Source organism: Garra rufa, chromosome 21 (assembly GCF_049309525.1).
Source record: "Garra rufa chromosome 21, GarRuf1.0, whole genome shotgun sequence".
Taxonomy (NCBI): Eukaryota; Metazoa; Chordata; class Actinopteri; order Cypriniformes; family Cyprinidae; genus Garra; species Garra rufa.
Window position 1 is genome coordinate 30424665 of NC_133381.1, and position 13263 is coordinate 30437927.

Consider the following 13263-nt stretch of genomic DNA (forward strand, 5'->3'; position numbering starts at 1 on the left):
ATAATATATATATTATATGTATCAAAGAAATGACTATCTAAGAAATGAATACTTATTAATTAAATATTGTATTCAGCAACAAGGCCTAAAATGGATCTGAAGCAACAGTAAAGTCATTTTTATCATAAGTAAGTATATATATATAATGTCTTTAATGTTTTTTCTTTTTTTCAAAGTTTAGGGTCAGTGATATATTTTTTAAAGAAATAATTACTTATTCATTAAATACTTTATTTAGCAACAATGCCTTAAATTGATCATTAAATTGACAACATTATAAATTAACTCTGTTTCAATATATATATATATATATATATATATATATATATATATATATATATATATACACATACATATACATATACATTATAAAAATATAATTAAATACAGTTTATTGATTCATACTTCTATTGATTCTTGTTGTTTTATATGTATTGTCACTTCTCTATTTATTCACACATAAATTACTTGTCTTAAAATAAAATACAATACAAAAACATATATTATTTTTTCGTACATTTATTTTTCTTACATTTAAGTCTGTTATATTGGTAGCATTACAATATTTGTGTGATAAGTGAACAGTTTTAGCAATTTTGTTCATTAGCACCATTTACTCTGTGTAAGTAAATGGCTTGGCACAGTCAAATGTATTCAGGGGAATGTTTCAAAGTCATTTGGGCCTGTGTGACAAAAATCTGCAGAGGATGAAACACAAATATAGCACTCAGGCAGCTCAAAGGGATCCAGCTTATATGCAATCTTCTCCCCTGAGTTTGATTAACACCTATTTTAGACTTCACTTTACAAACACCTTCACAAAACAGCTGGTTAAAGATAAACAGATTGAACAAGAACACAAAAATTGAAATACACATTGAAACTTAAATGTTGCACAATTTAATTTGCCGTGTCTCAATGAACTCAACAAAAATATGTTGTACCCTCCTGCTAAGTTTTAAAAAATACATTATAGTACATGACTGAAATGCAATCTCGCAAACCTTTATCTCTTGACACCAAATCACTCAATGGAGTGTCTTTAGTTTGTGCATCAACCAAACTGATCCATGGGAAAAGGCTGTAAACCAATAGAAACAAACTATGATTATAAAACAAGGTTGAATAATATTCACAATTCATTCTGAACAACTACAATGAAATGATTTAGACTCACTCGCCAGGGTTTTTGAGATCAGATGCACCAGGTGTATTTACAAAACTGTGATAAGTCAATGTTTTTGTCTTAAACAGCCCATTTAGCAGCTGAAGAGTCGTTCCAGAGCTCAGCTTCTCTGCTGTGCACATGTTGAGGAGACTGTAGAGCACAGCAGATACCCATCTCTGATCCAGGAAGAGGCCACCTTCAGCAAACAGTGCAAGTTTACTTAATGGAGCCTTATAGCTCAATGTACGAAAAACTATATTGACTTCACATGACAGATGGATATGGACGTATTTGAAAGGGAATAAATGCTTAATGTGTGTTTAAGCAGCTAGTTATAAAGTTGCAAAATGAATAATAAATTAAAGAATACACCTAAGATTAATTATGTTTCATAATTAGTTTAAAATCATTTGTTTTGAAACAAAAAATGCAATTGTACAGTTGAAAAAATACTTAGTGCATTTACAATGCTGTTCAGATGTTTGGGGTTGATACGAAGTCTCTTATGCTATTTTTATTTAATATAAATACAATAAAAACAATAATATTGTGAAATATTATTACAATTGGAAACTGTTTTCAGTTTTAAAATGTAATTTATTACTGTAATGGTTTACAAATAAGTAATATTATTACAATTAAAATAACTGGTAGCTATTTAAATATATTTTTAAACTGTAAATTATTCCTGTGATGATGATAAAAATTTATAAAACAATATCTATTTAAATAGATTTTTTTTCCCTGACTGTCACTTTTGATCAATTCAGTGCATCTTTGGTGAACAGAAATATTAATTTGATGATAATAATAATAATAATAATAATAATAATAATAATAATAATAATAATAATAATAAATAAATAAATAAATAAATAAATAAATAAAAATATATAAGTATTAAAATGTATTTTAAAAAGTTTTTTTAGACTGTCACTTTTGATCAATTCCATGCATCCTTGATGAATAAAAGTATTAATTTCTTAAAGAATAATATTAATCCCACATTTTTGAGTGGTAGTGAATAATATTAATAATAATAGTAACTAAATAAATAAAAATAAATAGATTAAAATCAATTTTAAATATATTTTAATTTACACTTAATTTTACACTTAATCAATTCAGTGTATCCTTGATGAATAGAAGCATTAATTTAAAAAAAGAAAAAAACCCAAGCCCTAGATTTTTGAATGGTAGTGAATAATAATAATAATAATAATGTATACACTGAATTGATTAAGTGACAGTTTATTTAAAATGGATTTTAATCTATTTATTTTTTATTTAGTTAGTTATTTAGTCATTATTATTATATTATTATCATTATAAATAACATATATTATTATTATTATTATTATTATTATTATTAAATAAACACATAAAAATAGATAAATAGATTAAAAACTGTTTTAAATAGATTTTTTTTTCTTGACTGTCACTTTTTTTTTTATCAAACTAGTATATCCTTGATGAATAAAAGTATTAATTTCTTAAAAGAAAAAAAATACTGACCCCAGTTTTTGATTGGTAGTGAATAATAATAATAATTATTATTATTATTATTATTAAATAAATTAAATAGATAAATAGATTAAAACCTATTTTAAATAGATTTTTTTCTTGCCTATCACTCTGCATCAAGCTAGTGTATCCCTGAGAAATAGAAGTATTCATTTCTTAAAAGAAAAAAAAATACCCCAGATTTTTTTAAATAATTATTAATAATAACCATAATAAATAAATAAATAAATAAATAACAGATAAATAGATTAACTGTGACTTCAGTTGATCAGATGATCAGTTCAGTGTATCCTTAATAAATAAAAATATTAATTTAATAAAATAATCAAATATTACTGACCCCGGATTTTATTATTATTATTAATAATAATAATAATAATAATGATATTAATAATAATAATAATAATAATTATTATTATTATAGATAAATATATTAAAATACATTTTAAATAGATTTTTTTGACTGTCACTGAATAAATGTATTACTTTTTTTTTTATTACCGACACCAAATTTTTGAATGATAGTGAATAATAATAATCATTCTTCTTCTTAGTTATTTTAATGTGTATAATAATGACAGATGGATATAGACATATTTAAGGGTAAATAAAAATGTATTGTCAAGGCTACATCTGCAATTTTCACACACCATTCATTGAAAGAGGAAACAAGGCTGAAATCACTTCTTTATCCCTCAAAGCTGAGGTCACTTGATTGTGGAGAAGCCAAATTGTAGTCACATTATCACAAGCCACAAACTCATACTGGGGTTTGATAAGGAAACTGTGGTCAAGGAGCACAGCAAGCCTGAAATGGACAGAAACAACAAAAAAGCTGATACTTAATGAGGGAATGACATAATGTGGCTACATATGAAGTTCAATAAATTGTTTTATTGCAATTATTCCATTGAAATCTAAAATTTGGAAGTATAATCAAAATTCGACTTGACATTTCTCCTTATTCCATAATAAATAACAATGGGAATTTAAAACTAATGCTGCGTCCCAATTCGCCTACTTATACTATGCCCTAAAAGTATGTACTCTTTTTGTAAAGAAAAAGTACATACTTTTGAGTATGTAGCAGAATAGTAGGCAGGCTTTGGGACATACTACTTCGTCATAACTGCTTCTTTAATGGACGCTCTGTTGCTTAGTTACCTGAATCATGTCACTGTTTAAACTGCCCTGTCAATCATCACAGTTAACATCATATACATTTCGTTTAATTTGATTTCCTACCGTATTAGAGAGAAATGAAGAGGCACGTTCTTTCACGAGTCTTTCATGCCGAGGACTCTTATTATGCCTTTAAACGTTAATGACCAAACCTATCATTATAAAAGTTCATAATGTTGCTGCACATGAAATATAACGCAGATAACATTAATCAAATATTTTTTATCAGGTTACAGACTGATTATTTATCACTCAAACCCATTTCTCTACCTGTCCGTTGGTCGCGTATATCCTCCATGTTTGTAGTTTTTTAACACTTTTTATGCGTGTTTGTAGTTCTAATCGAATCCTCGTTCATCGCGCAATGTGTTCTGGGCAATATTAGCCGTTAGAGTGTGCATTGATCCGCACTTCGAATGCCGAAGTTAAGTAGTAGACCATCCGGGAATCTTTGGAATACTTTTTTAAACATACTACGATTTGGGACATACTAATTCTATTTTCGAATACTATTTAGGACGGATAGTATGCGAATTGGGACGCAGCATAAGGCTAATAATCTGAAATATGTGAATCTTAATACCTGTTGAGAGGCACTGCTGAGGTAAAGCTGTACACGAGACAGCGTGAAGGCAGATGGCAGCGAATTTCAGCACAGACTTGAGGCAGATGAGAAGGCAAGACACATAGGAAGAGCACATCTGCCCATTTAGCCAGTCTAATGTTGTCAAAGTAACACTCAACACCCATGTTTGAATATTCCCCTATGGGCCAATGAAAGAAAAGAGATTGTTTTAATAAACTAATAGTCTTAATGAAAATCCTGATTTATTTATTATTGCACATGGGCCATACAATGTCAGACAGAACTATCTGGTTTTAATCTTAATAACACTAGACTTGGTAGGATTTTTTATGATATGTGAAGTGGAATCAGCTCTTGACTGCATGATTACCATGACAAGAGGGTGCCAGTGCTCACATGCACGTGGACCTTCACATGCGTTTCTATAGCAACACCTGTGTGCATGATTATGCAGCTTTGATGGGCCTCCAAGGATCCACACAATCACAAATATGTCCAGCCTGACACAGGGGTCTGAGAACTAATCTGATCACAATTGATATATATATATACATACAGTGCCTTGCGAAAGTATTTAAACCCCTTCATTTGTTTTCACATTGTTTTATGTTGCACCCTTATGTTAAACTGCTTTAAATAACTTTTTCCACATCAATCTACGCGCCATACACCATAATGACAAAGCAAAAAACTGATTTGTGACAACTTTGCAAATTTATTTAAATTAAAAAACTGAAATAAAGACATAGCATAAGTATTCATACCCTTAACGTGCTACTTATTTATAGCACCTGTGCAGCCTCAAGTCTTCTTGGGTGTGATGCAACAAGTTTTGGACATCTCCATTTGGCAATTATTTGCCATTCTTCTCCTCTTCTCCTCACCTTTAAAGTCCCCCTGAAATCAAAATTAAAGTTTTTTGGCTTTTAGTATGAATATATTAGCCTTAAGATTATCTTTAAGCTAGTGTGCTTCAAAACAACGACAAAATTCGCGTTTACAAGATATGGGCATTCAAAACTCACAGTCTCGTCACTTCCGCCAATATGAATCAACGATTTTGATGATATCACCGTGCACTTCAGTTTCTCATCAAACATTTTGTCCAATCAAATGCTCTCTTGAGTCCGTACTGCTGAGATTGTCACTTGTTCACAGTGTTAGTGTTTTCTTCTTGATGAATGGCATGTAGTGCGCAATGTAGGCAATAGAGAACGATTCAGAATTAAAATTAGGTCTTGTTTCACGTTGTGTCACGCGAACCGCGGCAGCGCGCATAGAGAGAGACGCAATAACACGGAGCAGATCATATGCGCTCATATGTGACCCTGGACCACAAAACCAGTCTTAAGTCGCTGGGGTATATTTGTAGCAATAGCCAAAAATACATTGCATGGGTCAAAATTATAGACTTTTCTTTTATGCCAAAAATCATTAGGAAATTAAGTAAAGATCATGTTCCATGAAGATTTTTTGTAAAATTCCTACTGTAAATATATCAAAATGTAATTTTTGATTAGTAATATGCATTGTTAAGAACTTAATTTGGACAACTTTAAAGGTGATTTTCTCAGTATTTAGATTTTTTTTGCACCCTCAGATTCCAGATTTTCAAATAGATGTATCTCAGCCAAATATTGTCCTATCCTAACAAACCATACATCAATAGAAAGCTTATTTATTGAACTTCCATATGATGTATACATCTCAGTTTTGTCAAATTTAACCTTATGACTGGTTTTGTGGTCCAGGGTCACATATGTGCGATCGGCATACACAGCCTCAGCATGATTATGATCACTATTTTGTTTTAGCAAGAGTTTCATATTGAATCTGTGGGGTAATTTATTAGTCTGTGGCTGTCAGAAACTTACAAATGCGGCTTTACCAGCTTAATGGCTCTGGCCCGATCAGATATTAATGGAACGCCATTTGCTATTCAAAGTAAGTGGGCGGGGCTGGGCGATATGCTTTTGTTTCAGTTAAAAGTACGTCACCACAAAGATTAACGTTGTGAGTTGCAAGGCACTTCAGTGGACCTTTAAAGCTCTGTCAGCGTGGAAGGGGGCAGACGCACATTTGCCAGTTTCTCCAGAAATTTTTGATTGCGTTTAAGCCCAGGCTGTGGCTGGGCCATTCAACGGCATTCACAAAGTTGTCTATAAGCACTCTTGCGGTGTGCTTAGAGTTCCTGTTGGAAAGTGAACCTTCTGCCCAGTCTGAGGTTCTAAACACTCTGGACTAGGGTTTTATTAAGACCATCTCAATATTTTGAGCTTCCCTTCTACTCTGATGATGAGTCCTTCAGTCCCTGCTGCAGAAAAACCACACTTTACTTTTGGGATGGTAGTCTGCAGGTGATGAGCATTGCCTGATTTCCTTCAAATATGATGCTTGGAATTTAAGTTCATCAGACCAGAGAATTGTTTCTCACAATCTGAGAGTTCTTTAGGTGCTTTTTCAAATTCCAAGTGTGTTTTCATGTGTCTTCACTGAGGAGAGGATTGAGTCTTGCCACACCACCATGAAGCCCAGACTGGTGGAGTGTGTCACAGTTCTGTTTGTCCTTCTGTAAGTTTCTCCTATCTGCATATATGATCATGAAGCTCGACTACAGTGACCATCAGGTTCTTGGTCCCTAGTCTAACCAAAGCCCTTCTCCATCAATTGCTCAGTTTGGCCAAGAGGCCAGCTCTAGAAAAAGTCCTAGTTGTCAGTGAGGATAACAGAAACTACATGCTTCTGTGAACCTTCAATGCAGCAGATTTTTTGTATGAACTCTTCCCCAGATCCGTACCTTGATGCAATCCTGCCTCTGAGCTCTAGAGGCAGTTCTTTTAACCGCACGGCTTGGTTTTTGCTTTGATATGAATTTTCAGCTTTATTGAGAGGTGTGTTCTTTTCCACAGGTTTTTGTAATTTGCCACAGGTTAACTCCACTCAAGGTGTAGTAACATCTACAAGCGATATAAAAGCTCCTGAGCTAAATTTCAAGTGTCCCAGGTAAGGGTGTGAATACTTATGCAATGGAACCATCTCAGTTTTTTATTTCTAATAAATTTCCAGTTTTACCGACATGTTTCTTATTTTGTCATTATGGTTTATAGTGTAGATTGTAGATTCACATGAACCAAAGTGAAAAAATGTAGGGGTTTGAATACTTTCGCAAGGCACTGTATATATTTCCTAATATTACTACTAATAATAATATTTACTAATAATTTATTCATTCACTATTACTAACCTAATGTTTCCGGTCTCTTGGTTGAGATGTTTATGTGGCGTGGCTTGAGGCTGGATGAACGCAGTAAAGCCATCGCCAGCTGTTTGCCCATGTGTCCTCCTCCCAATATGCCAACACACAGATGTGCTTTAGCAGTGCAGCCATTCTCAGCATTCACTTTCTTTCTGTGTGAAAATGTTTATGACTGTAGTGAAAACGGCTTCCATGTGGAAATTAGTCGTATGAGTCGTATATAACGTTAAACAGGGTTCGACTCTTCTTACCGTAATAAACTGAGAAGTTCATAGGCAAACACGGCATGAGCACATCCACTGACAGTCAACCCAGCGGACCGACTGCGCAGATAAACCAACTCCTTCTCACCCTCACTGAGTCCAGCTTCAAACCCGAGAGAGGTTAAGTTAACCGTGAAGTCCAACATTTCGATAAGCAAGAGATAAAGTAAAAGGTCCTGTTTCTATGGTAACCGTTTTAAACGGCGAAAGTAGAATCAATAAGACAAAACGCGTGCTATGGTAACGCTTTACGTCAGGATTTCAATATAGAAGTCCCACATGCTCCATTTGTTCTGTAGAATTCAAAAAGTATAAACATTAGAGACATTTAATGTTTAGGGACCTCTGTTGGCATGCTGAATGAAAATTTTATTCATAGCAAGTTTATAAAAATAAAATACAAAATAATTCCAACTGAAAAAAAAAACAACAAAACGAAAAAAATAACACTGTACAAGGCATTTATGATACAAATAAAAATAACACAAATAATTACAATAATGTACAATGTCCCGCCCCATAACATTCTTTTGTACACTGTACATTTAACTTCACAAATTGTGAACAACAATATGCAGTAAGAAAAAATAAATAAATAAAAATCATACAGATGTATTCTAAATTTTTTTGTTCTCATACTGCCACATGATTACTTGTCATTTTGTGACATTTAATAATAGAGCCGTAATAGAGAAATTCAGCTATTGGAACGTTCGCAACCTTCTAGTTTTGTTCATTCCCTTTGCATTGTTAGAGATGAAATGCAAACAGAGAAATTGTCTCACACAGATTAACTTTCAATCCACTGTCAAAACAATACTGTGCAGTTTAAGTGTTCAATATACAAACAAAATGCATGGGAAAAATAGGTAGAGATCCAACAAGCAAAGAAAAAAACTTTGTTTTTGAATAGTCTGTTTTAGATGGAAACCAGTATATGAAATGGCATTTCACTTAATTTTACAGAAGGCAAAAGGGGTTTGTCAATGAAATTGAAAAGAGGAACAGCATTTCAGGGTGTCCTGAAAAATTCTGTGCCGTTTTCTTTGTTAATTAACTGATCTGATTAACATAAACTTTGCTATGGTGATTTTGCTTAAATCTGGCTATTATTACCAACAACTGACATATAATATACGAGGTTGTATCTGACCAAAGTGATGCTATAAAATAAAACAATCTTGCTACTAATGTATTTGATCTAATCCCTATATTTCATTTTGTGAGAAAATATTTTTATGATGCCATGTGCTGATATCCCTCATACACATTAATGCATATTAACCAGCTGCGGATTGAGTAAGTACACAAATGTTCTCTCTGCAAATGCTGATACCATCTTAAAACATGGGTAATGAGGTTAAGAGAATAAATTTAAGATATAATCCAGGGAGGACAGGCAGGAAAACAAACATGAAGTCCCTATTTACAAGCTGACAGTACTTCTCAGGCTACAAACTCCAGGTATATGAAAACATGTAAGCTGTGTTTATTGTACATCGCAGCGTTTTGTTATTTTTCTGTAGATCATGCAAAGAGTTGGTCTTCTATGGGAAGTGGAAGCTATATTACAGGCGGAGAAGGAAGACGGCTGTGTAAGGTAATGCATTAGTCTTTTGTCTTTTGAAGTGAATTAGCTGCATGCTTTTAAAAAATATGTATTGTTATTTTAACTCTGAAACATAAAAACTGATTTGAGTGGCAAATAGTCAAAAACGCTGCGGTTTTGGAATGTAAAACTAGCATTTGTTCAATTTAGTTCGATTGGATATATCATGTGGCACATATAATAAAACTATACATTTATTCAGTGATTATTGGCTACTGTATTAGTATCAGAACTCTTGCCATCAAATAAGAAAATGTAAAAGTATTGCCATTTTAAAACCTTAATATTAACTTGACAGATCTCTGATATCGTATGCAAGGTGAGTAGTCATTTTTAATATGCAAAGCCAAGACAGAGAGAATCTGCAGATTTTCTAAGAGTACGCCATTCTTATTAGTTGCTAAAGTCATATTAACTAAAAAAAAATATTAAAAAATGCAATTGTCAATGATGAATGGTCCAAATTTATACTGTAGTGAGCATAGATTATGTGCCTGCAAATAACTGGTTAAGAAATAGGTGTGACTTAAGCACTGTTCACACTAGTGCATTTTGTTTTAAAACGTTGTTTTAAAATGAAAACGTTTTCACAGTTTCAGACTATCCGTCCAGACTATGCAACTGAAAACGCATGTCGCATGACCATTCATAATGACCATGATGTTAGGCCCAGTTTAAACTAGTGCGTTTACATTTTAGAACCGGGTTTTAAAATTAAAACGTTCTTCGTCTACACTGGCGTTTTCACTGCGTTTCAGAAGTGATCTAGATCTAAACCGAACAAACGAAAAACGCATGTCACATGACTATGCATAATGAGCTTGATGTAGGGCTGGGCCGATAAACGATATCATATCGAATCGCGATAAAATTTATGTTAATAACGATGATATGCTCTAGTCATTTTTTGCTCGATATGGATTAATCTAAGAGCCAATCACGCAGCAGAAATATGCGACAACAGCCAATCAGCGTGCAGCGTGCGTGTGCACGTCAAAGTACAAAGTTCATTTCCTACCGCACTTTGCAAAGCAAATTTAACACTAGGACGTGAAAAAAAAAAAGAGAGAGAGTGGAAGCAGCGACGAAAGTGAAACTAACCTCGAGTTATCATCCAAAGTTGTTGAAATTGTCGACAAAAAAAGGTAGCACGAAAGGTACCACGAAAGTGGTTTGGCTATCTGAAAAGTTACTCTCAGCTCAGCTGAGAGTTTGGCGCGATTGTTAAAACTGAAACCGAAAGCAAAAAACGCACGCGCATTCAAAAGCAATTTTAATCCCCCTTGTTTAGAGAGTGACTCCCCAATGCACGCAAATGAGGCTACATGACATATCTAGGATGTTATTAGTATGTAGACTATGATAGGTTGTGTATGTCTATAGCTCTGTATCATGCTTGAAATATTCGGTCTCTATTTGCACTTTGAATAATGAGAGAGTAGCCTACTTTTGATTATGGCTGAATTGTCTGCACTTAATACTATTAAGAAAGAACTGTGTCGTAATTTTTTGTTATTTATACTGTAGATTGTTTCAAAATGCAGTGGTTGCCTCTAATTTAAATAGCTCAACCTATAATAGAGAAAATAAACAATTGTGTCAATAATAATAAATAATAAAGAAATAATTGTTACAAATTATGTTTTTACAATAATTTTAATGTTTACATTTTGTACATTTACTCTCATTTACCATACTCTGGCACAACTTTTATTTTTTAAATTTATTTCAGCAAGTTGTTTTAATTTTTAAGGCCAAATCTGTAATCTGTTTTTGTTAATAAACTATACTTTAAAATGTAATTTAATGAACCCTTTAATTTTTGTGGCTTTAGTCATTGTTGGGATACTATTTTAAAGCTGGCAACATCAACAGCTTATATCGAAATATATATCGTCATCGTTCAATATGGGAAAAAATTATCGAGATTACATTTTTGCCATATCGCCCAGCCCTAGCTTGATGTTAGGCCTTGTTTACACTAGTGCGTTTTTGTTTGAAAACAGCATTTTAAAATGAAAACGATTCTTGTCTACACTGCCGTTTTCACTGCGTTTTTGAAACGATCCCCGTCCACACTACACAACTGAAAATGCATGTGACATGACTATTCATAATGAGCATAATATTAAGCCCTGTTTACACTACTGCGTTTTAGTTTTGAATCAGGGTTTAAAATAAAATCGATTCCCATCTACACTGGCGTTTTCACTGCATTTCAGAAACAATCTCCGTCCACACTCCACAACTGAAAAAGTCACATGACCATTCAGGCTGTATACATCATCAAGAACATTTTAATTTAAAAGAAGTAAACATAATAAAATTGACTGTTATTCCTTGAGGTGTAAAAGCACTGTAATTTCTATTTTATTTACAATTTTATGGTTACTTTTCTTAAAAGAGCTTCCGAAATGAGACACAACAAATGAGCATGATGTTAATGTTTACACGGTCAACAAGGATATGCAGAACGAATGTAGGCAGCCATGCCATTGTTTTTTTAAAGTCTTATTGCTTTATTAAATGCCCTATTGTTTATTGTCGTCAGTGATACACAGAGTAAATGTGGGCAGCCACGCCATCGTGTTCCGTTTACACTGAAACGCAACCTTGGAGGTTTCAAACTAAAATGGGGTCTGCAGCGTGTAAACAGCAGGTGTAATCTTGACTTGTAACTGTAGCAAAAGCTATACAGTTTACGCACTAGTGTAAACGTAGCCTTATTGTTTATTGGCATCAAGGATACGCAGAGCGAATGTGGGCAGCTACGGCATCGTTTTCCATTTACATTGAAACGCAACCTCAGAGTTTTCAAACAAAAACTGGGTCTGCAGCGTTTTTGAAAGTCTCAGTTTTCGAGGGTCAAAAATGCAGGAGAAATGTAAACGACAGACGCAACTGTAGCAAAAGTTGTGCGTTTTAAAACGTAAACGCACTTTGCATAAACGTAGCCTCATAGTTTATTGTCATCAAGAATACGCAGAACGAATGTGGGCAGCTACGTCATCATTTTCCATTTACACTGAAATGCAACCTCTGACTTTTCAAACCAAAAAGGGGTCTGCAACGTTTTCAATGGTCGAAAACGCACTAGTGTAAACATAGCCTTATTGTTTATTTTCGTCAAGGATATGCAAAGCGGATGTGGGCAGCCACGGCAATTTTCCATTTACATTGAAATGCAACCTCAAGAGTTTTCAAACAAAAACTGGGTCTGCAGCGTTTCCGAAAGTCTCAGTTTTTCGAAGGTCGAAAATGCCGGAGTAGTGTAAACGACAGACGCAACCGCAGCAATAGTTGTGCGTTTTAAAACAAAAATGCACTAGTGTAAATGTAGCAGAAGAAATGTGGGCAGCCACGCCATCATTTTCCATTTACACTAAAACTCAACCTCAACCTCAAACTCAAAAAATGGTTCTTCAGCGTTTTTGAAAGTGTCAGTTTTCAAGGGTCGAAAACACCGGAGTAGTGTAAACGACAGGCATAACTGTAGCAAAAGTTATGCATTTTAAAGCGTAAACGCATTAGCATAAACGTAGCCTTATAGTTTATTGTCATCACGAATGTGGGCAGCTACGTCATCATTTTCCATTTACACTGAAATGCAACCTCTGACTTTTCAAACAAAAATGGGGTCTGCAGCTTTTTCGAAAATGTCTGGTTTCGAAGGTT

At 33.5% G+C, this 13263-nt stretch overlaps 1 protein-coding gene across 1 annotated transcript; it reads right to left on the minus strand.

Moving 5' to 3' along the window:
- Window positions 1–884: 884 nt before the first annotated feature.
- noxred1 (NADP-dependent oxidoreductase domain containing 1) lies at window positions 885–8152 on the minus strand. The gene is made up of 6 exons (XM_073826407.1): window positions 7968–8152; window positions 7705–7868; window positions 4458–4638; window positions 3343–3500; window positions 1178–1364; window positions 885–1081 (listed from the first exon to the last, which is right to left on the minus strand). Exons 1-6 carry the CDS (start codon window positions 8123–8125, stop codon window positions 952–954), a joined length of 978 nt encoding a protein of 325 aa, XP_073682508.1. The 5' UTR covers window positions 8126–8152; the 3' UTR covers window positions 885–951.
- Window positions 8153–13263: the final 5111 nt, after the last annotated feature.

Excerpts from the sequence above, each read along its gene's own strand:
- noxred1 (XM_073826407.1), bottom strand. The coding sequence starts at position 8,125 with ATGTTGGACTTCACGGTTAACTTAACCTCTCTCGGGTTTGAAGCTGGA. Across the intron at positions 4,639-7,704 it reads CAAGAGACCGGAAACATTAG|GGGAATATTCAAACATGGGT; the intron begins GTTAGTAATAGT and ends ATTGGCCCATAG. Across the intron at positions 3,501-4,457 it reads TCAGCAGTGCCTCTCAACAG|GCTTGCTGTGCTCCTTGACC; the intron begins GTATTAAGATTC and ends TGTCCATTTCAG.